A 26,365-nucleotide genomic window follows, 5' to 3' on the forward strand; every position below is an offset into this window, starting at 1 on the left:
TTGGTTCTGTTGATTCTTTCTGTGGTCCTTTTTGTTTCTACTTGGTTGATTTCAGCTCTGAGTTTGATTATTTCCTGCCTTCTACTCCTCCTGGGTGTATTTGCTTCTTTTTGTTCTAGAGCTTTTAGGTGTGCTGTCAAGCTGCTGACATATGCTCTTTCCTGTTTCTTTCTGGAGGCACTCAGCGCTATGAATTTTCCTCTTAGCACAGCTTTCATTGTATCCCATAAGTTTGGGTATGTTGTACCTTCATTTTCATTAAATTCTAAAAAGTCTTTAATTTCTTTCTTTATTTCTTCCTTGACCAGGTTATCATTGAGTAGAGCATTGTTCAATTTCCACGTATATGTGGGCATTCTTCCCTTATTGTTATTGAAGACCAGTTTTAGGCCGTGGTGGCCTGATAGCACGCATGGGATTATTTCTATCTTTCTGTACCTGTTGAGGACCGTTTTTTGACCAATTATATGGTCAATTTTGGAGAAAGTACCATGAGGAGCTGAGAAGAAGGTATATCCTTTTGCTTTAGGATAGAATGTTCTATAAATATCCGTTAAGTCCATTTGGCTCATGACTTCTGTTAGTCTGTCTACGTCTCTGTTTAATTTCTGTTTCCATGATCTGTCCATTGATGAGAGTGGGTTGTTGAAATCTCCCACTATTATTGTATGAGGTGCAATGTGTGTTTTGAGCTTTAGTAAGGTTTCTTTTACGTATGTAGGTGCCCTTGTATTTGGGGCATAGATATCTAGGATTGAGAGTTCATCTTGGTGGATTTTTCCTTTGATGAATATGAAGTGTCCTTCCTTATCTTTTTTGATGACTTTTAGTTGGAAATTGATTTTATCTGATATTAGAATGGCTACTCCAGCTTGCTTCTTCTGACCATTTGCTTGGAAAGTTGTTTTCCAGCCTTTCACTCTGAGGTAGTGTCTGTCTTTGTCTCTGAGGTGTGTTTCCTGTAGGCAGCAGAATGCAGGGTCCTCGTTGCGTATCCAGTTTGTCAATCTATGTCTTTTTATTGGGGAGTTGAGGCCATTGATGTTGAGAGATATTAAGGAATAGTGATTATTGCTTCCTGTCGTATTCATATTTGGATGTGAGGTTATGTTTGTGTGCTTTTCTTCTCTTTGTTTTGTTGCCAAGACGATTAGTTTCTTGCAGAATAGCTTGCCTCCTTATGTTGGGCTTTACCATTTATTATCCTTTGTAGTGCTGGATTTGTAGAAAGATATTGTGTAAATTTGGTTTTGTCATGGAATATCTTGGTTTCTCCATCTATGTTAATTGAGAGTTTTGCAGGATACAGTAACCTGGGCTGGCATTTGTGTTCTCTTAGGGTCTGTATGACATCTGTCCAGGATCTTCTGGCCTTCATAGTTTCTGGCGAAAAGTCTGGTGTGATTCTGATAGGTCTGCCTTTATATGTTACTTGACCTTTTCCCCTTACTGCTTTTAATATTCTTTTCTTTATTTTGTGCGTTTGGTGTTTTGACTATTATGAGACGGGAGGTGCTTCTTTTCTGGTCCAATCTATTTGGAGTTCTGTAGGCTTCTTGTATGCCTATGGGTATCTCTTTTTTTAGGTTAGGGAAGTTTTCTTCTATGATTTTGTTGAAGATATTTACTGGTCCTTTGAGCTGGGAGTCTTCACTGTCTTCTATACCTATTATCCTTAAGTTTGACCTTCTCATTGAGTCCTGGATTTCCTGTATGTTTTGGACCAGTAGCTTTTTGTGCTTTACATTATCTTTGACAGTTGAGTCAATGATTTCTATGGAATCTTCTGCTCCTGAGATTCTCTCTTCCATCTCCTGTATTTTGTTGGTGAAGCTTGTATCTACAGCTCCTTGTCTCTTCTTTTGGTTTTCTATATCCATGGTTGTTTCCAAGTGTTCTTTCTTGATTGCTTCTATTTCCATTTTTAATTCCTTCAACTGTTTGATTGTGTTTTCCTGGAATTCTTTCAGGGATTTTTGTGACTCCTCTCTATGGGCTTCTACTTGTTTATTTATGATTTCCTGGAATTCTTTCAGGGATTTTTGTGACTCCTCTCTATGGGCTTCTACTTGTTTAATTATGTTTTCCTGGAATTCTTTCAGGCATTTTTGTGATTCCTCTCTGTAGGCTTCTACTTGTTCTCTAAGGGAGTTCTTCACGTCTTTCTTGAATTCCTCCAGCATCATGATCAAATATGATTTTGAAACTAGATCTTGCTTTTCTGGTGTGTTTGGATATTCCATGTTTGTTTTGGTGGGAGAATTGGGCTCCGATGGTGCCATGTAGTCTTGGTTTCTCTTGCTTGGGTTCCTGCGCTTGCCTCTCGCCATCAGATTATCTCTAGTGTTACTTTGTTCTGCCATTTCTGACAGTGGCTAGAATGCCCTATAAGCCTGTGTGTCAGGAGTGCTGTAGACCTGTTTTCCTGTTTTCTTTCAGCCTGTTATGGCGACAGAGTGTTCTGCTTTCGGGCGTGTAGTTTTCCCTCTTTACAGGTCTTCAGCTGTTCCTGTGGGCTTGTGTCTTGAGTTCACCAGACAGGTCTCTTGCAGCAGAAAAGTTGGTCTTACCTGTGGTCCCGAGGCTCAAGTTTGCTCGCGGGGTGCTGCCCAAGAGCTCTCCGCGGCAGCAGCATCCAGGAAGATCTGTGCCGCCGTTTCCGGGAGCTTCAGTGCACCAGGGTTCCAGATGGCGTTTGGTGTTTTCCTCTGGCGTCAGAGATGTGTGCAGAGTGCAGTCTCTTCTGGTTTCCCAGGCGTGTCTGCCTCTCTGAGGGTTTAGCTCTCCCTCCCACGGGATTTGGGTGCAGAGAACTGTTTATCCGGTCTGTTTCCTTCAGGTTCCGGCGGTGTCTCAGAGGCAGCGGTCCTGCCACTCCTGGGCCCTCCCCCACGGGAACCCAGAGGCCTTATACAGTTTCCTCTTGGGCCAGGGATGTGGGCAGGGGTGGGCAGTGTTGGTGTTCTCTTCCGCTCTGCAGCCTCAGGAGTGCTCACCTGACCAGGCGGTCGGGTCTCTCTCCCGCGGTGTCTGGGAGCAGAGAGCTGCTCCGGGCAGGGATCCGCGGGTGTGGGACTTCCCTCTTTTTTTCTTTATTAACTTGAGTATTTCTTATTTACATTTCGATTGTTATTCTCTTTCCCGGTTTCCGGGCCAACATCTCCCTAGCCCCTCCCCCCTTCTATATGGGTGTTCCCCTCCCCATCCTCCCCCCATTACCAATCTCCCCCCAACAATCACGTTCACTGGGGGTTCAGTCTTGGCAGGACCAAGGGCTTCCCCTTCCACTGATGCTCTTTCTAGGCTATTCATTGCTACCTATGAGGTCAGAGTCCAGGGTCAGTCCATGTATAGTCTTTAGGTAGTGGCTTAGTATCTGGAAGCTCTGGTTGGTTGGCATTGTTGTTCATATGGGGTCTTGAGCCACTTCGAGCTCTTCCAGTTCTTTCTCTGATTCCTTCAACGGGGGTCCTATTCTCAGTTCAGTGGTTTGCTGCTGGCATACGCCTATGTATTTGCTGTATTCTGGCTGTGTCTCTCAGGAGAGATCTACATCCGGCTCCTGTCGGCCTGCACTTCTTTGCTTCATCCAACTTGTCTAATTGGATGGCTGTATATGTATGGGCCACATGTGGGGCAGGCTCTGAATGGGTGTTCCTTCTGCCTCTGTTTTAATCTTTGCCTCCCTATTCCCTGCCAATGGTATTCTTGTTCCCCTTTTAAAGAAGGAGTGATGCATTCTTTGATCATCTGTCTTGAGTTTCATGTGTTCTGTGCATCTAGGGTAATTCAAGCATTTGGGCTAATAGCCACTTATCAATGAGTGCATACCCTGTGTGTTTTTCTGTGATTGGGTTACCTCACACAGGATGATATTTTCCAGGTCTATCCATTTGCCTATGAATTTCAGAAAGTCATTGTTTTTGATAGCTGAGTAATATTCCATTGTGTAGATGTACCACATTTTCTATATCCATTCCTCTGTTGAAGGTCATCTGGGTTCTTTCCAGCTTCTGGCTATTATAAATAAGGCTGCTATGAACATAGTGGAACATGTGTCTTTTTTTATATGTTGGGGCATCTTTTGGCTATATGCCCAAGAGAGGTATAGCTGGGTCCTCAGGTAGTTCAATGTCCAATTTTCTGAGAAACCTCCAGACTGATTTCCAGAATGGTTGTACCAGTCTGCAATTGTAATGGCTGTTTTTGAGCAAGATCTGATTGAAAACAACTTATGTGCTGCATGCAAGTCTTGTGGCAAGTCTCATTTTTCTTATCCTCTTGTTTTGTTAAATATAGGAGTATTTCAAGGACCACTGGAGAGTTCTCTATGACTCACATTCAATTGTTGTTATAGCAATACTTTAAGATGCTCCAGTTTCATCTTTTGTTGGTCACTGATCAACGCAAATTGGGGAATGAGTTAGCTCTGTAGTAGGAAAAGCATTACCTACTATGTTGTCGCATTACCAGAGAACCTTCCTATAAATTTGGAAATCCTAAACCAAAATGACAATTTTAACCCAAAAAAATTTCATGATGTGATACTAAACCATCTTCATTTCCCCAAACCTTAGGGGCTTAGGTACCTTAATGGTATTAGAAAAGACAGTAATTTACACTTGAGACAACACATCTCATTACCCATATATTCACAGGAACATCTGCCACAAACAGGTGTATAGACTCTGTATGTCCTTTCTGACTTCTCTATTTTACCGTCTTAGAAACCTTTGTTTTCACCCAGTTGAGGAGCAAATCAATCAAAATGGAGGACAGTGACTGAGTAGGTAATTTTTGTAGTTAAAAAGTAGAAGCAATAATAATATACTCACTAGTATTGGTAAGATCAGACAAGGTTTCATCACTTGAGTCAAGAGTTAAAGAGGGCTGGTTCTTGTAATGTGCTGTGAGCACCTGACATGACACCTCCCTGTACCTCCAGCCCATGAAATCCTCAATCTATTCTTCTTTGGTTCACAGCAACAGAAGGTAGTAACAGCAATTGAGGAATGGACTGTCCATAATCAATAGACAGCATTCCTCTCGAAGATAATTAGTACCCTAACTCCCCAGTATAATCTTCATCATCTGTACCAGGAATAGTAGCAACTCCCTTTAAATTTGTCCTACCTTCCCTTAAACATAATTTCACTCTGCTGGGCAAATAAGTCCCCAAATTCCTGTGGGAATGTAAGTTATACCCATTGTACTTGTGAGGACCACATTATCAGCTGCTGGCAGGTCTGATGCTGCACTCCCTGAGGTTGTTGCTAGGAGAGATGAAACATACAATTGCCTACTATATATGCCCCCTGAGTTGTTGGTAACCAGTTATTTCTGGTGCTACAGGTATAGACCAAAGGAGTTGTCGATCTTTATCAAACATGTTCTTCACTGATTAGCCACAAGTGCATATTTTGACATGTTAAAATTACCATTAGCATGTCAGGGAGCCACTTAGGCATCTCTGCAGTCCTTCTGAAGGAGTCCTGGTTTCCACATCTAAAGCAAACTGGTCTAGCAAGTCTCAGTGTTTGCAGATAATGGACAACACTTTTTTTCTGTTGTCTGAACAACCACCAATCTTTTAACTGTTTTTCTAAGGCAACCAAGAAAGTCAGAAAAAAGACACTGAAAGTCCAAGTATTATTTTAAGGGTGGTATAGGGACGTTTCAGGCGGTTCTTGCCATGCTCATAGTGCAGACAGTAAAATTTGTTTTGTTCTTAAATGAGGCAGTTGTTAATAAGTAGTCATGGTGGCTGTAGCAGCTGTTTGCAGATGGGATAGACCCTAAGGTGGGGTGGTCTCTGGATAGCCTTTCCCTGAGTCTCTGCTCCATTTTTGTCCCTGAATTTCCTTTAGACAGCAACAATTCTGGGTTAAAAATTTTGAGATGGATGGGTCGTCCCATCGCTCAGCTGGGGACCATTTCTATCTACTGGAAGTGGTCTCTTCACGTTCTATCTTCCCTGTTGGGTATTTTGCCTAATGTCATTTCCATTGGGTCCTGGGAGCCTCTTGCTTTCCTGGGGTCTGGGATTTTCCAGTGGTTTCTCCCATCTCCCTTTCCCCCCACAACTGCTACATATTTCTATTCATTCTCCTGATCCTCTTGGCTTCTCTCCTGTCTTTTCCCATACATGATTTTGCTCCCCTTTCCCTTCATCTCCCTCCCTCCCAGGTCCCTCCCTCCCACTACCTTCCATGATTATTTTGGTCCCTCTTCTAAGTAGAATTGAAGCATCTACACTTTGGTTTTCCTTCTTTAATGCTTCATGTGGTCTGTGAGTTTTATTGTGGCTGTTCTGGGTTTTTGGGCTACTATCCACTGATCAGTGAGTACATACCATGTTTGTCTTTTTGGGTCTGGGTTATCTCACTCAGGATGTTATTTTCTCATTCTATCCATTTGCCTAAGAATTTCATGTAGTCATTGTTTTATACAATAGTACTCCATTGCATAAATGCACCCCATTTTCTGTATCCATTCTTCTATTGAGGGACATCTGGGTTCTTTCCAGCTTCTACCTACTATAAATAAGTATGCTATGAAAATAGTGGAGTATGTGTCCTTGTTATATGTTGGAACATCTTTTGGGTATATGCTCAGGAATGGTATAGCTGGGTCTTCAGGTAGAACCATTTCCAATTTTCTGAGGAACCACCAGATTGTTTTCCAAAGTGATTGTACCAGCTCACAATCTCCCCCAGCAATGGAGGAATGTTCCTTTTACTCCACATCCTCACCAGCATCTACTGTCACCTGAGCTTTTGGTCTCAACCATTCTGACTGGTGTGAGGTGGAATCTCAGGGTTGTTTTGACTTGCATTTCTTGATGACTAAGGATGTTGAACATTTCTTTAGGTACTTCGTGGCCATTTGATATTGTGCCAGTTGAGAATTCTTTGCTCAGCTATATACTCCACTTTTAATAGGATTATTTGGGTCTCTGGAGTCTAACTCCTTGAGTTCTTTGTATCTTTTGGCTGGCAGTGTTTTGCTTGTTTGTTTTGCACGTGGTTATTATGTAGATCTATCACTGTCATTTCTCCACTGTATGAGCCTCACTCCTTTGCTAAAGATCACTGGACTGATCATGTCTGTAGTTCTAATTCTGGGCTCTCTATTGTATTCCACTGACCTATTTGTATAGAATTTCAAATACCACGCTCCCTCGAGTAATGTGATTCCTCAGGCTTTATCCCTCATCACTGTGTTGGCTGTCCTGGGGGCTTTTAGACCCCCATAAAAGTTTAAAATAGTTTTTTATTGAGATAGAGTCTCTTATCTCAGCTTGGACTCACTAGGTAGGTAAGGATGACATGTCTCCAACTGCAAAGTGCTGGGATCAAACTCTGACATTGTGTATGCTAGAAAGCTATTCCCCCAACCAAGACAAATTTCTAGCTTCAAAATAGCCTTTTATATATTTACAAAATAAACTGTTAAGGTTTTGATGGTGTTCTATTGATTCTATAATGAAGGCTGGGACAGGTAGTTATCTTCACAGCTTTGAGTCTTCCTGTATGTAAAATGTGATCTCTCTCTCTCTCTCTCTCTCTCTCTCTCTCTCTCTCTCTCTCTCTCTCTCTAATGGGCCAAGTGATAGGAGGAGGGAGAGTGGAACCATGAGATTTGCTTGGATGCTATTCAGTTCTCTGGAGAGCAGGACAGCACACTCTCAACCAGTTAGTAGAAGCCTGAGAAGTGGGTGGGAAAGAAGTGACAGTTGGTGGTGAGATATGCTGTGACCCTAAGGATCCAGGTTCTTTTGTAGTAATTCTAATTACAGTGTAATTCTATATGACTTCATGTCCAAATTTATGGGAGGATGAAGGCAGTTGCCTGATAGTGATTTTATGACAGGGAAGTAAGAAACATGAATTCAACCATTAATCAAGATATGGGGGCACCAAATTGCATCCTGATCAACTCTGTTGCCTCCAGGTGATTCTGTTCTCATCAGTTAAAGGTGGATCAGAAAAACACCTGGAAGCAGAGGTATGAAGATGTCTCCAACAGGCCTGGAAGCACCAACTGGAATGGGGCACCTACTTCACTAGGTTCCCTGGTCAGCCATCTCTCCTCTCCTCAGGATCTTACGTCACTGCTCTGGTTGACCAGAGGACAAAGCTGAGGTCTCCAACTGTGGGCACCTCAGAGTTGTGCAGGTGCATCCTGAGAATTGTAGAAAGTAGTTGGCTGTGAGTGTGAAGAGTTACTCCAGGAGCTGAGGATACTTTGGCAGCAACTGCTCAGAATGGGATGGTATTAATAGGCAGCGGATGGGGTTGTCCCAAGACTGAGGCTAGGAGGGTCAGAGGTTCATGGCATCACCCAAGGCCTCCTGGCCACGAACTAGAATTCTGACTGTGCAACCTGAATCTTAGGTTGTGTGGGCATTGGAAGGTCTGGCTTCCAGGGCACTTCCTCCCCAGCCAGCATCCACTCCAACTGCTGTTATTAGAGTTGGTATCAGCCCCTGGAAACATCATTCCCAAGTCAGGTACATCACTGTGGATCATGACCTGGCTACAGAACAATGGACCGTCACTAAAGTCTGTGATATCCACTAAGGAGAAGACTGAAGTGGCTTGGAGACTTATGATGTTGTTTTGTGGGACTACATTTCCTCCTGCTCTTTCACGGGATATATATCTATAAATGAATCTCCCTTTAAGAGCAAATGCCAATTTGCCGTAAATGTCTCACAGCTCTCAGCCACCACTACAGACCTTTCTTCCTTCACTTTCCAAATGAAACAGGTTGGCTTTTATGCGCTGCTGGGTTGTACTTTTGTTTGTCTATTTGGCAGATGGATCAGTCCATGACATTCTGTATCTTGGTGTCCCTGTTCACCCAGTACCGGCTTATAGTGGTTCAGTAGGGAGAAAATACACACATGTACCAACACAGGCCTTCCTTTGTTCGTCTTCAAGGAAAGGCAGGCAATTCTCCTCCCCACACACTTCATAATAAGCTTAGTGTTACTAACAGGAGGAACCACTCCAGACACCACTGGTACAGTAACTTCTGACATTAGCTTAAAAAATTTTAGATGCTAAATAACCCAGGATCTGTCTATATTAGAAAAAATCAATTGCCAAGCTAGAACAGGTGGCTTTGTTAGCTGAGGTGGATTACAGTTTGGGGGAGTGCTGGAACTGCCCTAAGCACACCAAAGATGTCTTTTTTAAATTTTATTTTTCTTGGATATTTTATGTATTTACATTTCAAATATTATCCCCTTCTCCTCCTTTCCTGCACTCCCTCTCTCTGTTTTTATGAGGATGCTCCCACTCCAACCTACCCACTCCAACCTCAACACTCTGGCATTAACTTACATTGGAGAAGCAAGCCATTACAGGACCAAGGGCTTTTCCTCACATTGATGCTGGACAATCTGGACATATGGCTGGAGACATGGGTCCCTCCATGTTTACTCATGGGTTGGTGAATTAGTCCCTGGGAGCTCTGGGGGGGGTCAGGTTGGTTGATATTGTTGTTATTCCTATAGTGATGCAAACCCTTTCAGTTCCTTCAGTCTTTTCTCTACATCCTCTATTGGAGTCCTCTTGTTCAGTCCAATGGTTAGCTGCAACCATCGTCATCTGTATTAGTATGGCTCTGGCAGAGACTCTCATGGGATACCCATATCTGGCTCCTCCTAGCAAGAACATCTTGGCATCAGCAATATTGACTGGGTTTGGTGGCTGCAAATGGGATGGATCCCCAGGTGGGGCAGTCTCTGGATGACCTTTTCTTCAGTCCCTGCCTCACTCTTTGTCCCTGTATTTCCTCCCCTGATTATATTGTCCCCCCTTCTAAGAAGGAACAAGGCATCCACATTTTGGTCTTCCTTCTTGGATTTTATATAATATGTGAATTTTTTCTTAGGTATTCCAAGCTTTTGGGCTAGTATCCATTTATCAGTGAGAACATACCATTTGTGTTCTTTTGTAACTGGGTTACCTCACTCAGGATGATATTTTCTAGTTCCATCCATTTGCCTAAGAATTTCATGTAGTCATTGTTTTTGATAGCTGAGTAGTACTCCATTGTGTAAATGTATAACGTTTTCTGTATCCATTACTCTGTTGAAGGGCATCTGGGTTCTTTCCAGCTTCTGGCTATTATAATTAAGGCTGCTAAGAACATAGTGGAGTATGTGTCAATGTTATATGTTGGAGCATCTTTTGGGTATATGCAGTAGAGTGGTATAGCTGGCTCCTCAGGTAGTACTATGTCAAATTTTCTGAGGATCCTCCAGACTGATTGCTAGAGTGTTTGTCCCAGCTTGCAATCCCACCAAAAATGGAGGAGTGTTCCTCTTTCTCCACATCCTCACCAGCATCTATTGTCACCTGAAATTTTGATCTAAGCCATTCTGACTGGTGTGAGGTGGTATCTCAGGATTGTTTTGATTTGCATTTCCCTGAAGCCTAAGGATGTTGAACATTTCTTTAGGTGCTTCTCAGCCATTCGATATTCCTCAGCTGAGAATTCTTTGCTTAGCTTTGTATCCTATTGGTCTATAACAATTTTCTTTCTTTCTTCCTTTCTTTCTTTCTTTCTTTCTTTCTTTCTTTCTTTCTTTCTTTCTTTCTTTCTTTCTCTTTCCTTTTCTTTCTTTCTTTCTTTCTTTCTTTCTTTCTTTCTTTCTTTCTTCCTTCCTTCCTTCCTTCCTTCCTTCCTTCCTTCCTTTCTTTCTTTCTTTCTTTCTTTCTTTCTTTCTTTCTTTCTTTCTTGGAGCTGGGGACCGAACCCAGGGCCTTCAGCTTGCTAGGCAAGCACTCTACTACTGAGCTAAATCCCCAACCCCAGTAATTTTATTGTAACAGAGAAAACCAGGAACGTCTACATGATTAGAGCAGATGGTGGTTATCTTTCCCAGGGGCTGATTCTGAGCTGGGCTAGTAGCACACAAACCCCAGAATACCTCCTTCTGATCCTTCCCTGCATATCTGACTCATGTGAAGAGAGGCTGTGCAGCCAGGATGAATGAAGATGTCCAGCTGAGCAGAGACCCCACCCCCATAGGAGCCAATCAATCACTGAAGAGGACACTGAAATCAAGGGCAGGGTCCCACTCTCCATGGCTCTTTGCTGAGAGAGAAGGCCATGGCATGAGCAGAAAAACTATGTTCTTTATTCTTAGATAACTCCTGATAGGATGATATTGATGGTCAACTGAGCAGTAGAATGGGATGAAACTCTAGACTACAAAACAGCAATGACAAGAAGAGGCAGGCAGACAAGACACTACATCTTCTACTGTCCCTGTTGATGTGGCAGCAGACCTGTTGGTTTTTGTAAAGCATAGTTTCCATAATGTGGTCTGCTGACACAGTTGCTCCACACCACGAGGACAAACTTGACAACTGCTAATGACAGAACTAGCTATTTTTCTCTTACAGAGAGGCTCTACCGGGGTCCACAGGGCAACCCCTGACACCATCTGAGGCTTCAGGTAAAGCTTCTGACCTATTCCGATGCCGTGGCTGACAGCTTTTCGGTGCTGTGATTTTCTTGCATGTGTAAACTTTCAGAAAAGCTGGAGACAAAAGGATGAGGGAGAGTTTCGTTTAGAGCTGATGAAATTCGAAGTTCTAGATACCAGCCTTGGGAGCCTCTGCCCTACCTCTTTTCTGAGGAACATGTTCAATCACCAAGCGTTATGCACCATGGTTGAAAACAGGATCTATCACCACCATTCACCCTCCCTCACTCTGCACTTGACTCTCACAAGAGCAAAGGCTGAAGGGAAAGTGGTCTCTGTTTCCTTGCACCTGGTGATTACTTGGTTACCTGGTGAATGGCAGGGCAAGGTAGCCCACATTGTCAGAGGTGACCCCTGCCATGGAGATTCGGCCATCCTTTGTCATGTAGACTGAGAACTCCTTGGTCAGCCGCTCCACCTGCTCAGGCTTTAGGCCGGTGAAGCAGAACATGCCAATCCAGTTGGTGATGTGCTGCCAGTTGTGGGACAAGCCCTCTTTCTTCAGGTTGGAGACCAACTGGGTCCTCATGCTGATGTGATCAGCCATGCCTTTCACCTCTTGCAACCATTGCTTTTGCAAATCTGGAGAAGTCAGGATGGTTGCAGCAATCCAGGCTCCATTGAGACGTGGGTTGGAGTACAAGGGGCGGGTCAGGATCTTCAGCTGTGACTCCACCTTTTGGCTTCTTCTGCGTCTTTGCAGACCATGGTGAAGGCTCCCACATGCTCACCGTACAGGCCCATGTTCTTGGCATACGACTGGCAGAGGCAGACATTGATGCTCTGCTCGGTGAAGTGCTGCACGGCCCAGGAGTCCTTATCACCATCACCACTGGCAAAACCTTGGTAGGCCATGTCAAAGAATGCAGAGAGTTTCTTTTCTTCACTACCGACGCCATTTCCTTCTTCTGCTTTGGACGCAAGTCCACACCCATGGGGTTGTGACCACAGGTGTGCAGAATGAGAACATTCTGCTCTGGGATTTTTGATATATCTTCTAAGGCTCTGGAGAAGTCAAAGCCGCAAGTCTTGGGGTCATAGTATCGATAACCTTGTAGCTGCATGCTGGCATCCCTGAAGATGGGTGTGTGGTTTCCCCAGGATGGTTTGGGCAGAAAGACATCTCGGCTGAACTTAAAAAATCTTTGCAGAAAACTGGCTCCAACCCTTAAGGCTCCAGTCCCGGAAATGGTCTGCACAGTAACAAACTGGCCGCTTTTCAACACTTCATTTTTCTTGTCCACGGCCAGTTCTGCAGAAGCCTTACAAAATTCAGCCAGTCCCCAGATGGGTAGGTATTCTTTGTCCAAATTTTTTCCAGCAATCTGAGCCTCTGCCTTCCGAACACTGGGGAGCACGTAAGGCTTCCCGTTATCATCCTGGTAGGCACCAACTCCCAGGTTCATCTTTTTGCTGTTGGTATCTCTCTTGAAGGCTTCGGTCACTCCCAGGATGGGATCTGGAGGTCCCATTTCAACATGGGTCCACCAGGAGCTGTCTCTGGCAGAGGCTGCAGCGGTAAGGTCTGGGTGAAAGGCAGCAGCCATCCCGGAGAGGACGCGACCAGAGTGCAGGAGGGCCATGGTGGGTGGTAAGACGGCAGTGGGTGGTGATAGAGCGGAGATCAGGGAAAGCGTGTATCCCATTTTTAAATAGGATTATTTGATTCTCTGGAGTCTAACTTCTTGAGTTCTTTGTATTGGGTATTAGCCCTCTATCGGATTGGCAAAAGCCTTTTCCGAATCTGTTGGTTGCCTTTTCTTCCCTACTGACAGTGTCCTTTGATATACAGAAGCTTTGCAATTTGATGAGGTCCCATTTGTCGATTCTTGTTCTTAGAGCATAAGCCAATGGCGTTCTGTTCAGGAAATTTCCCTGTGCCCTTGTGTTCAAAGTTCTTGCCCAATTTCTCTTAGATTAGTTTCAGTGTATCTGGTTTTATGTGGAGGTTCTTGATCCATTTGGACTTGAGCTTTGTACAGGGTGATAAGAATGGGTCGATATCCATTCTTCTACATGCTGACCTCCAGTTGAACCAGCACCATTTGTTGAAAATGTTGTCTTTTTTCCCCATCAATACTTTTAGCTCTTTGTGAAAGATCAAGTGACCATAGGTGTATGAGTTCATTTTTGAGTCTTCAGTTCTCTTCTACTGATATACCTGCCTGTCTCTGTGCCAACACCAATGCAGTTTTTATCACTATTGCTCTGTAATACTTAAGGTCAGGAATGGTGATTTCCCCCAGAAGTTCTTTTATTGTTGAGAATAGTTTTTGCTATCCTGGGTTTTTGCTTTTCCAAATGAATCTGCAAATTGCTCTTTCTAATTCTATGAAGAATTGAGTGGGCATTTTGATGGGGATTGCATTGAATCTGTAGATTGCATTGGGCAATTTGGACTATATTAATCCTGTCAATCCATGAGAATGGGAGATCTTTCCATCTTCTGAGATCTTCAATTTCTTTTTTCAGAGACTTGAAGTTCTTGTCATACAGATCTTTCACTTACTTGGTTAGAATCACACCAAGATGTTTTATATTATTTGTGGCTATTGTGAAGGATGTCATTTCCCTAATTTCTTTCTCGGCCTGTTTATCGTTTGAGTAAAAGAAGGCTACTGATTTGTTTGAGTTAATTATATTTTCAGTTACTTTGCTGAAGCTGTTTATCAGGTTTAGTTGTTCTCTGGTGGAATTTTTGGGGTCACTTAAGTAAACTATCATATCATCTGCAAATAGTGATATTTTTCTTTCCAATTTGTATCCCTTTGTCCTCTTTTTGTTGTCTAATTACTTTGTCTAGCACTTCAAATACTATATTGAGTAAGTAGGGAGAGAGTGGGCAGCCTTATCTAGTGCCAGATTTTAGTGGGATTGCTTCAAGTTTCTCTCCATTTAGTTTGATGTTGGCTACTGGTTTGCTGTGTATTGATTTTACTATGTTTAGGTATGTGCCTTCAAATGCTTACTCAGCATCTAATGAAATGATCGTGTGTTTTTTCCCCTGTACTTTGTTTATATAGTGGATTACATTGATAGATTTCTGTATATGAAGCATTCTTGCATCCCTGGGATGAAGCCTACTTTACAGGGTGAATGACCATTTTTTTAAAGAATTTTATTGGGTATTTTTGCATCAATATTAATTAGAGAAATTGGTCTGAAGTTCTCTTTGTAGGGTCTTTGTGCCATTTAGGTATAAGCATAATTGCATCTTGAAAGAATGAATTGGGTAGTGTTCCATCTGCTTCTATCTAATAGAATAGTTTAAAGGGTATTGATATTAGGGTTTATTTGAAGGTTTGATAGAATTCTGCACTAAACCCATCTGGCCCAGAGTTTTTTTGGTTAGGAGACTTTCGATGACTGTTTCTGTTTCTTTAGGGGTTATGGGTCTTTTTAGATGATTTATGTGATCCTGATTTAACTTTGGTATATGATATCTGTCTAGAAAATTGCCCATTTCATACAGATTTTCCAGTCTTGTTGAGTATAGACTTCTGTAGTAGGATGTGGTGATTCTTTTAATTTCCTCAGTTCCTGTAGTTATGTCTCCCTTTTCATTTCTGATTTTGTTAGTTTGGATACCATCTCTGAACCCTCTGGTTAGTCTGGCTAAGGGTTTATCTATCTTGTTGATTTTCTCAAAGAACCAATCGTGGTTTTGTTGATTCTTTGTATAGTTCTTTGTTTTTACTTGGTTGATTTCAGCCCTGAGTTTGAGTATTTCCTGCCTTCTACTCCTCTTGTGTGGATTTGGTTCTTTTTGTTCTAGAGCTTTCAGGTGTGCTCTCAGGATGCTAGTGTATGGTCTCTCCAATTCTTTTTGGAGGCACTCAGGCTTAAGAGTTTTCCTCTTACTACTATCTCATTGTGTCCCATAAGTTCGGATATGTTGTCCCTTAATTTTCATTAAATTTTAAAAAGTCTTTAATTTCTTTATTTCTTCCTTGACCAAGTTGTTATTGGGTAGAGTGTTTTTCAACTTCCATGTGTATGTGGGCTTTCTGTTGCTTTTGTTGTTATTGAAGAACAGCCTTACTTCATGGGCATCTGAATGGATCCATGGGATGTTTTCCATCTTCTTATATCTGTTGAGGCCTGTTTTGTGACCAATTATGTGGTCAATCTTTGAGAAGGTTTTATGAGGTGCTGAGAAGAAGGTTGAAATATTCTATACATATCTGTTAAATCCACTTGATTCATAACTTTTGTTAGTTTCACTGTGTCTGTTTAGTTTTTGTTTCTGTGATCTGTCCATTGATGAGAGTTGTGTGTTGAAGTCTTCTACCATTATTGTGTGTGGTGCAATGTATGCTTTAAGCTTGAATAAAGTTTCTTTTATGAATGTGGGTTCCCTTGCATTTGGAGCATAGATATTCAGAATTGAGAGTTCATCCTGGTAGATTTTTCCTTTGATGAGTATTGTTGGGCCTACCTTGGGATGTTTCCTTTTCCCCCTTGCTGAGCCTTTTAGCCTGCTATAGCAACAAGTTGTTTACACCCTTGGCAGCTGCCCTTGGCCCCTGATTTGGGGCTGGGACTTTCCAGGGCACCCTTCCTCCCCACCGAGCCTTCCAGCTTGTTGTTGTTAAGTTGTTTATGCCCCTGATTTTCACCTGCCTTGTTGTTTTTCCTCGGCTTTTGCCTTGGGTATATAAAGAGATCTCAGTAAAGCCTTGGTGGCACTCTCTGAAAACGGGTGACCTGTGTACATGTTTTCTTTCAATCCCGCAGACCTATGCCCAATATTCACACACTGGAAGCACAGGCGTTGTCAGAATATGAAGTGTCCTTCTTTATCTTTTTGATAACTTTTGGATGAATGTTGATTTTATTTGATATTAGAATGTCTACTCCAGCTTATTTCTTGGGACCATTTTCTTGGAATAATTTTCCCAGGCTTTAATCTTATGTAGTGTCTGTCTTTGTCACTGAGGTGCATTTCCTGTATGCAGCAAAATGCTGGGTCCTCTTTACATATCCAGTCTGTTAGCCTATGTCTTTTTATTGGGTTATTGAGTCCACTGATGTTAAGAGACATTAAGGAATAGCATTTTTTTCCTCTTATTTTTGTTGCTAGAGGTGGAATTATGTTTTGTTGCTATCTTTTTTGGAGTTTGTTGCAAGATTACTTTCTAGCTTCTTCTAGGGTTTAGTTTCCCGCCTTGTGTTGGAGTTTTCCATCTATTATCATTTTTAGGCCTGGTTTTGCGGAAAGATTTTGTGTAAATTTGGTTTTGTCATGGAATACCTTGGTTTCTCCATCTATGGTAATTGAGAGTTTTGCTGAATATAGTACCCTGGGCTGTCATTTGTGTTCTCTTAGGGTCTTTATGGCATCTTCCCAAGGTGTTCTGGATTTCATAGTCTCTGTTGAGAAGTCTGGTGAGATAGGTCTGTCTGTCTTTATATGTTAGTTGACCTTTCCCCCTCCTGCTTTTAATATTCCTTATTTGTTTTGTGCATTTGGTGTATTGACTCATGTGATGGGAGGAATTTCTTTTCTGGTCCAATTTGTTTGGAGTTCTGTAGGCTATATGTATGCTAATGGGCATCTCTTTCTTTAGGTTAGGGAATTTTTTTCTATAATTTCATTGAATATATTTATTAGCTCTTTAATTTGGGAATCTTTGCTGTCTTCTACACCTATTATTCGTAGGTTTGGTCTTCTCATTGGGTCCTGGATTTTCTGGATGTTTTGGGTTAGGAGTTTTTTGCTTTTAGCATTTTTCTTTGACCACTGTGACAATGTTTTCTATGGTATCTTCTGCCCCTGATATTCTCTCAATCTCTTGTATTCTGTTGGTGATGCTAGTTTCTGTGAATTTTGATCTCTTTCTTATGTTTTCTATTTCCAGGGTTGTCTCCCTTTATTCTTTATTGCTGCCATTTTCATTTTAAAATCTCAGATGCTTTTGTTCAATTCCTTCACTTGTTTGGTTGTGTTTTCCTGTAATTCTTTAAGGGATTTTTGTGTTTCCTCTTTAAGGGCTTCTACTTTTTTATCTGTGTTGTTTTGTGTTTCTTTAAGGTAGTTATTTATGTCCTTCTTAAAGTCCTCTATCATCATCATGAGATGTGATTTTAAATCCAAATCTTGTTTTTCCAGTGTGTTGGGATATCCAGGATATGTTGGTGGGAGAACTGGGTTCTGATGATGTCAAGTAGTTTTGGTTTCTGTTGCTTAGGTTCTTGGTGCTTGCTTCTCACCATCTGGTTATCTCTGACATTATTTGTTCTTCCTGTCTCTGACTAGAGCTGACTTGTCCTTCCTTTGGACCTGTGAGCCTGTGAGCCTGTGAGCCTGTGAGCCTGTGAGCCTGTGAGCCTGTGAGCCTGTGAGCCTGTGAGCCTGTGAGCCTGTGAGCCTGTGACCTTTGCAGTGAGAGTTCTCCTGGCACACAAGTTCTCTATGGGCAGTTTTTGGGCCAGAGATCTGTGGAACAGTCCCAGCTCTGGGCAGAGATGGATTTTGAAAGGGTCCTGTCCCAGGGTGCCCTATGGCTCCTAAGCTCTGTGCACTCCCGAAGGGTTTCTCTTTGGATAGTCAATGGAGAGAAAGTGGGGTCCCACCTGTGGCCTGTGGGCTTAGGAGGGAGAGTGCTCTTGGCAGACCAGTTCTCTGACAGCAGGTTTTGTTTCTGAATTTGTGGGACCACTCCAGCTCCGGCTTACAAGGTTACTTAATGTCTTTAGGGGAAAGTTGTTCTTTGCAAACATTTTGGCAATCATTAGCTATAACTTGGATGTGCTCCTTAAAAACTCTTCCATTCAGAAAAGGAGAAGCCTGGTGATCATTAAGTCCCAATATGAACAGGTATCTAGCACACTGTCAAAGATTAAATGCAGGGCGCAACTCAAGGAAGGAATGTAACGGCTAATGTTATGTTTAAAAATGTAAAATTTCTTTGCTTAACAGACCTCTAAGACAAAATTAGCTTTCAAATGTTACAGCTGTTGAGGGCTGATTCTTGTGATTGCTTAGTATTAAATAGTTTAACAAAACTGTTGTTCATACAGAGCAATAGATTTTAAAGTCAACCTCTGTTTCTTCTCCTGTAATCAAAAGCTTGTTTTGCAGGACATGACCTTCTGCTTGCATAAGAACAGAATGTAACTTTGTGTTCTTTGCCTTTGTAAACACCGTACTTAGGAGGCTTTGAGCTACATCCAAGAATCCAGAGACCCACATGTAGAGCTGGGACTAGGATATGAATAAAAGCCTTTTCTTTGCTAAACTTTATTAATGATCAGACTGATGAATGTTTGAATCAATTCAGAGCATAGCACTTGGAGTAGGAGTTTTCCATCTAGTTGAGTGCTTCTCAACCTTGCTAAAGATTTGACCTTTTGATACAGTTCCTCCTTTTGTGTGACTCCCAAACTTGTTACTTTACAAATAATTTGCTACGCATATAAATTATAGTGTAAATATAAAATTACAAGGTGTGGAAAGTATCACTAACCTGGGGGTTGTTTAGTGGATGTGCATTCAAGGTTCTTAGGGTGGGGAAATGATGCCATTTTGGAGTCAAAAGAAGTTGGGCTGGTGACACAGGTTCCATGTTCAGTGCTGGACATACTTGGGTGTGTTGCTGCATGCCTGAGATCACTGCATTTAGGAAGTGGAAGCAGACAAGGGTCAAGACTGTCCTAGAGAGTGTGTTCAGGCCAGCCTGTCAAACATGACACCATGAAGGAATGATAGAGATGGAGAAATGTGATAGGAGAGATGAGAGAATGGATAGAGATGAGAGGGAGAGGAAGGAGAGATGGGAGAGAGGAGGAAAAGGGAAGAGAGGTGGAAGGGAGAAAGAATAGGAAAGAGGGAAAGAGGAAGGAGAAAGATGAGAGAGAATCCCTAAAACAGGTGAGGAGAACTTGTGATAGGGTTGCTAGCTTATGAAGGAACCTAAGCTGAAATTGACATTGGCAACTGATTTGGGGACCAGAGCAAAAACAGGCTAGAGCATAACAGCACAGAGAAGCATCTATAGTCCCTGTGATAATGAAGTGTGGATTAGATACTGCCTGTGTCCTTATGGATACCTTCTGAGGATACCTGGTTCCTGTAGACACATCTGGGTAAAGCTGAAGTGTGCCAGAGTTCTTTCCCGCCCACAGGTGTTCAGAGCTGGGTATTGTCTCTCCTGAGGGTGAGTTTGCTGTGTGCCTGAGATCTTGGCTGTGCTGACCAACTTGCTGTGCAGAAGAAGAATCATTCTGGGCTGCGCCATGGACCTCAGAGGTGAACTGAGGGGTGATAAGGGGGCTGGCTGTGGGTACCCTCCATTGGTTGCTAACCATCTGGTTCTATTTATTGCTGCTGGGATGGGTCAGTGGCTCAGAGTCTCCAGGACCAGGTCAGCTGAGCTGACAGGAATCCTGAGGGTTCCTGGATCTGTGTATTTTGCATGTGTAGTGATCAGAGTTGGGTAAGTGTGGCAGGTTATTCCATGCTCACAGTGCAGCCACTGAAATGTTTGTCAAATGAGGGCACTGACAAGAAGCAGTAGTGTCAGTGGTTCCCCTGAGAGAGCACACTTACCAGCAGGGTGCTAAATGAGGGAAGCATGCAGCAAGGCTCTTCCCTCGATCCTTCTATATCTGGCCCACTTCAGGAAGCTGTGGTCCACCCAGTTAATACTTCTTGGAACCGCCTTCCAGAGATGTCTTAGTTGATTCTCAATCTTACCATGATGACAATGTTTAACTGCCACATTCACGTTGGCAGGTTTTATGTGGCTGAATTTTATAAATTCCTTATGTACTTTGGATGATAGTCCTTCATCAGGTAATGGCATTTGCGATCAGTTTATGTTTTATTTTTTCTTTGAACCTTTGTTATAGCAGAAAAATACTAATTTTAAGGAAGAGTAGCTTTAATCATGTCTTTCATGTGTCTGTTTTTAGTGTTGTGTCTAAAAGATCATCACCAAAAACTCTCATGATCTCCATTTCTTCCTGAGTTGATTCTCTAGTAACTGATTTGCATTCAAGTGTCTGAGCTGCACTGAATTAACGTTTATGAGGGTTAGGTAATATCTTCCTTGTTTGTTTTGCATGTGAATGTTCAAGGTACCCAACATTGACATTTCTCCACTCTATTGGTCTCATTTCTTTGCTAAAGTGGACTCACATCTGTGGGTTTATTTCTCTGATCTCTTTCCCACTTTCACTGACCTATTTGTCTAGACCTTCAAAGACCGTGCTCCTCCAGGTAGTGAGTCCTCAGACTTTATCCCTCATCACTGTGTTGGCTGTCCTGGGAGCTTTGCTTCTTCACATAAAATTTAAAATAAGTCTTTTGTTGAGACAAAGTGTCTTATCTCTGGCTGATGTTAGACTTACCTGGTAGTCAAGGATGATCTTGAAATTTTGACTTTCCTGCCTTCAGCTGCAAAGTTTCAGGGTCAATCTCTGGCTGTGGGTATGTTAGGAAAGTCACTTTACAAGTGGAAACAAATGCCCTGTTCTTTTTTTTTTTTTTTTTTTTTATATTAACTTGAGTATTTCTTATATACATTTCGAGTGTTATTTCCTTTCCCGGTATCCGGGCAAACATCCCCCTCCCCCCTCCCCTTCCTTATGGGTGTTCCCCTCCCAACCCTCCCCCCATTGCCGCCCTCCCCCCACCAGTCTAGTTCACTGGGGGTTCAGTCTTAGCAGGACACAGGGCTACCCCTTCCACTGGTGCTCTTACTAGGATATTCATTGCTACCTATGAGGTCAGAGTCCAGGGTCAGTCCATGTATAGTCTTTAGGTAGTGGCTTAGTCCCTGGAAGCTCTGGTTGCTTGGCATTGTTGTACATATGGGGTCTCGAGCCCCTTCAAGCTCTTCCAGTTCTTTCTCTGATTCCTTCAACGGGGGTCCTATTCTCAGTTCAGTGGTTTGCTGCTGGCATACGCCTCTGTATTTGCTGTATTCTGGCTGTGTCTCTCAGGAGCGATCTACATCCGGCTCCTGTCGGTCTGCACTTCTTTGCTTCATCCATCTTGTCTAATTGGGTGGCTGTATATGTATGGACAAATGCCCTGTTCTAAATCAGCCTTTTGATACTAAAACAACTCCCTAGGACATTTTATAGTGCTCTATTGACTTTATATGGAAGGCTGGGATGTGTAGGTATCTTCATAGTTTTGAATTTTCCTGCATATAAACCATGGTGCCTCCCTCCTAAGGGAGCCAAGTGGTGGGAGGAGGGAGAATAGAACCTTGGGATTTGCTTGGATGTTTTCCATTTCCCAGGAGCCCAGACCACATACCTTTGAAGCAGGTAGTTATATCCAGAGGAGTAATTAGGACAGATGTGAATGTTGATGGTGAGATATGCTATGGCCCTAAGACTCCAGGTTTCTGACACACAAGAGTACTGAAGAGCAACCTAAGTCTGAGTCCCTGGAGCTCATCCCTAACAGAGTGGGATGTTCAAGTTTTACAGCAAGTACATGACAGAGGAACAAGAAGTGTGAATTAAAATTTAATCAAGTTTTGGGGGCACCAAACTCCAATCTGATTGACCCTGTCACCTCAGGGTGACTCTGGTCTCACATACTACAAGTGAATTAGGGGAACACTGCCAAGAAACAGAAGTGGAAAGAGGTCTAGAACAGGCCTGGAAGCACTAGCTAGAATAGGACATCTCCTGGCAGCATGGTCCTTGTGCACTCACTCCTCCTACCTGCAAGGTATGATATCCCTGCTAGCCAACAGGTCCTATCAGCCAGAGGACATATTCTAGGTCTTGGGATAGGACTGAGGGGCTGATGATGCAGAGGGTGCTGCACCTGGAGTTGTAGTGTATAACCAACTGCTTGGACCTCACAGGGAGCTAAGTCTCTAGGTAGGAACTGCTCAGGATGCTGTGGGGTGATACTAATAAGGGAAGGGCAGGTACATGTCCCTAAGTGAGTGTGTGCCCCAGGACAATGATCTGGATTCCATAGGCAGGGAAGAAAATGGCTTCTCAGCACCAGCCTGGGCCTCTGGTGCAGTCACCTTGGATTCCCTCTTGGAACTTGGTCATTAGGAGGATTGAGGTATCAGAAGATCTGTATTCTTAGATGTGTCACCTCCTTGACTACACCCTTGGGGGACAGTTACTTGGATGCTATAGTGGAGAAGTGAGGCTCAACTTGGAGCAGGTACAGCAGAGTGATGGAGGACATTCTATTCTGTGAGTAACCTCATCTGAGCAGCCATATGCAGGACCATCTGCTTTCCTGAAGATTCTAGGCCTTAGGCACAGCTGATCTTCTCCATGCTTCCCTCTCTTTTCTACTCCTGCTGTGTGGGAGCAGAGTCATAGGCAGTCTCCTGGAAGAGGGGTGTTTGCAGGGAAATGGGAGTTACACAAAGAAAGGGAGATGGACACAGGACATCCCTTCAGGTAGAGTGAGGACCTGCCCCTGCCCAAGGTGTATCAGGCAATTCTTTAAACAGTTTATCTCTTTGAGCACTCGACGTAGCTCCATTACACCTTCCACTGCTTCTGTTCTCTGACATGGGGCATTTTGTATTTCTCCTTGTCTAGCTGCTCCATCTCATTATAGATCTGCATAAGTCATTACTAATAGTCACACCACCCAGTCAATACTAGCCTTTATTGTAATCTCCTGTTCTACATCAGCAATCCAAAACACTTCAACTGGACAAGGGCTGAAAGCAACCACATTCTTTGCCAAAATATCTCAAGAATGGTCCACAGGCCATTCCCCTCTGAAACAAGTTTATACCACTCTCAGCTGCTGTCTTCTATGCTCCTACTTAGATCCATGTTAGCCCCCCTGTGAAGAGTTCAACCACTTTTCTAGCCCAAAGTTGCAGAGTTCACATTCTTCAAACAAGCAGCATGCTCAGGCCTGTCACAGCAAAACCCTGTTCCCTGGTGTCAACTTCTGTCTTAGTCACTGTTCTATTCCTGTGGAGAGATACCATGACCTTAGCAATTATTACAAAAGGAAGCATTTGACTGGGGCTTGCAGTTCCAGATGCTTATAGTCCATTATCATCATGGTGACACACATGGCATTGAAGCAGTATCTGAGAGCTACATCCTCATCCCTAGGCAGCATCAGAGTATGAAAGAGAGAGAGAGAGAGAGAGAGAGAGAGAGAGAGAGAGAGAGAGAGAGAGAGAGGAGAAAGAGATTGGGCCTGATATTTGCCTTTGAAACCTTAAAGCCCACCCCCAGTGACACAGCCACTCCAACAAGGCCACACCTACTCTAATGAAGCCTCACCTTCTAAATCTTCTCAAATAGTGCCCCTCCCTGGTGATTAAGCATTCAGATATGTGAGTCTACGTGGGTCATTCTTATTCAAACTACCACAGTCCAGTTTCCCAAATAAGATTTTTTTTTACGCCTATAGAATCCTGTCCTCTCAGCTTATATCCACAGCCTTATAGGGTGATAGGGGCACTTCGTTTTTATTTCAAGGAATAAGGCATTGTCATTCTATGCTGGGTGGGTGGTGCTGGACAGATGATGGAATGTTGGCGAAAACCCAAGCAACCAACAAACAACCCCTAACCCCAATTTATACAATATGGAGTCACTCAGAGCAGGACACACATGATTCCAACAGTCGCAGTGTTAGTGCTCAGTCAGCAAAGCTGTCCTTAGGCACACTGATGTGTCAGTAGGCCCTTGTGTTTTGAAGGGGTGAGGTGCTCCCTTGTTGCTATGGTAAGGTTTGGAGAGACACAGTGGGAAGGGTAAATGGAGCTGTGAGGAATGCTTTCCTAGGCTCTTCTCTGTCCTTTATCCCTGCACCCAGTCCTTCATTTATTCTTTTCCTTCTCAATATATCTTAATAGTTATTATATGTCGCACCCACCTCGTCCGGCAAGGAAGATGCAACACCGTTGGATTCTTCTCAACAGCCTTTATTGCAGGACCACCTCTGCTGATACAGGGACTTCAAGCAGCAAAAGCGCTCGCCTTATATAGACAGCAGGTTGAGGCTATGCTAATTGTCCTTCAGGGATTGGCGGAGCACGAATCACCTCATTAGCATGGTACCACTCCCTCATTAGCATATTACTGGCCAACTGATGCCAGGTGCAAAACCTGCGCATGCGCAGTACTGTTGTTCACCACAGGAGGGCGCCCTACATCTCCCCCTTTTTTGTTTAATAAAATGACTGGTCTAGATCTGGGTGTCACGTCAATCTTGTCATTGCTCCTGTCTTAGGTCGTTCTCATCCAAACTCGGCCTTATCCGTCATAGGGTTACCCTATCACCACTGGGCCCCATGTCTTAGGTTGGTCCGAGCTCGAGGAAAGTTGCCTGTCTCATGACTCCACATGACAGTGACAAAAATGATCTAGGGCGAACTCTTAATCTTTCAAAGAGGCCAGCCATATGTTGGGAGAAGCACCCTTTTTAATGGCGGTCATAGCCTGGTAAACAACCACTTTGTGTCTGGCATGTTCTCTTTTTAAACGGCCAATAAGCCAGAGACATACTCCGCATCCCAGGAGGACAATAGCTCCCCAGGCAAACATGCCCGCCCACTCCTTAAAAAGGGAGAAAGCATTGGTAATCCATGAGGTAAAATCTTCAACTGTGATGGGGTCCAACCTAGTGCTGTTGAGGACAGCAATCTGCATCAGCAATTGTCTTTTTTCTTTTTTTTTTTCTTTTTTTTGGAGCTGAGGACCGAACCCAGGGCCTTGCGCTTGCTAGGCAAATGCTCTACCACTGAGTTAAATCCCCAACCCCTGTCTTCATAGTTGCTCTGTTTTCATGGACCAGTTTCCTTTCAGATAATTAGAGATTTCTTTGCTCTGTTGAAAATGCTGAGAAAAGTTAGCTCGCAAAGAAATAATGCATAAACTCTAAAGGAGGAAACACAGGACAGCTGCGTCATATGATACAGTGCTTCAATTTGTTCTTGAACCAAATCCATCCTTTCATTAGCTAATAGAAAGCCAGATGCCAAATGGGTACATTGCTCACATTAGAGCTTATATTATATTGAATATTGAAATGTGGCTCTACACAACCAAACGCAGGGCAGGGAAGAGTTCTTAACAATAAAACATAAGGTATGTGACAGAGAAAAGTTAATGGCGGCATACTGTTGGGGCATTTCTCCATCTGTCACTATACAGGGAACATCACACAAACAGGAGGTTTAGAAAAGTTGGCAAAACAGTAGAATTGCTATGAACTGGCATGGGTACTGGCCAGGGTTTGGCAATAGCCCACAAGATGAGTGAATCAACCTGGATTACCATTCCCAGTAATAGTGGGGTTCGTAGTCTCATCTTCAGGAAGAGCAGAAGGCAATCTTCGAGTCAATCGCTCAGGTACCCAAATTGGATTTTCTTGATTCTGCGGAAAAACACAAACAACTCCCCTAGATGTCGAAATCACGGGATCTGGGCCACGCCATTCACCAGTTAATACATCCTTCCACTTTACTTCTGCATTAGTCATAGGTGTAGTAGCAGCATGGCAATCTGAGGCAGAGCGGCCATGCGCATCCAAAATTAAAAAAATTTAGAGTAAAAAGAGCTAAAGAAAGTTGTTCTTTTGGTGTTCAGCCGCTGGCAATTCCCTTTTTTTGTTTTTGTATAAGCTCTGTTAAGGCACGATGCGCTCTTTCCACAATTCCTTGACCCTGGGGATTGTATGGTAATCCTGTAGTATTACCGACCTACATTGTCTGGCAAAATGCCTGAAAGGACTTTGCTGTGTAGGCAGGCCTGTCATGAGACTATCAGGCTTTCCCCAGGCTGCCCATGCCTCTAAGCAATGACTAATGACATTATGAGCCTTTTCACCAGTCATCAGAGTAGTGTGTATAATACCGGAACAGGTATCAACAGAAACATGAGCATATT

At 43.1% G+C, this 26,365-nt stretch overlaps 1 protein-coding gene, 1 long non-coding RNA gene and 1 pseudogene across 14 annotated transcripts in view; 1 reads left to right on the top strand and 2 right to left on the bottom strand.

The window, feature by feature from the left end:
• Abo3 (histo-blood group ABO system transferase 3) overlaps positions 1-26,365 on the top strand; it is a 126,028-nt gene that overhangs the window by 29,032 nt on the left and 70,631 nt on the right. For 2 of the 13 annotated variants that reach the window (XM_087654336.1, XM_087654343.1), the window contains exons 1-2: positions 19,121-19,379; positions 19,634-19,757. The exons of 1 other annotated variant lie outside the window; for it this stretch is intronic. Coding sequence is in view for 2 of the 12 variants with exons in the window: in XM_087654329.1 (XP_087510455.1) it covers positions 19,745-19,757 (13 nt within the window). In the remaining 10 variants the exon portion in view is untranslated. Of the gene's footprint in view, positions 1-18,995; positions 19,380-19,488; positions 19,792-26,365 lie in introns of those variants that run through there. 10 more of the 13 variants (XM_087654329.1, XM_087654345.1, XM_087654328.1 and 7 more) reach the window with 10 other exon arrangements.
• Positions 1,478-24,432, bottom strand: LOC147995395 (uncharacterized). Its single transcript, XR_015683471.1, has 3 exons — positions 24,351-24,432; positions 20,861-20,933; positions 1,478-4,397 (listed from the first exon to the last, which is right to left on the bottom strand). It is a non-coding gene; the product is annotated as an uncharacterized LOC147995395 (long non-coding RNA).
• Got2-ps5 (glutamic-oxaloacetic transaminase 2, pseudogene 5) lies at positions 11,803-13,128 on the bottom strand (annotated as a pseudogene).

Source organism: Rattus norvegicus, chromosome 3, assembly GCF_021556685.1.
Source record: "Rattus norvegicus strain SHRSP/BbbUtx chromosome 3, alternate assembly SHRSP_T2T, whole genome shotgun sequence".
NCBI lineage: Eukaryota > Metazoa > Chordata > Mammalia > Rodentia > Muridae > Rattus > Rattus norvegicus.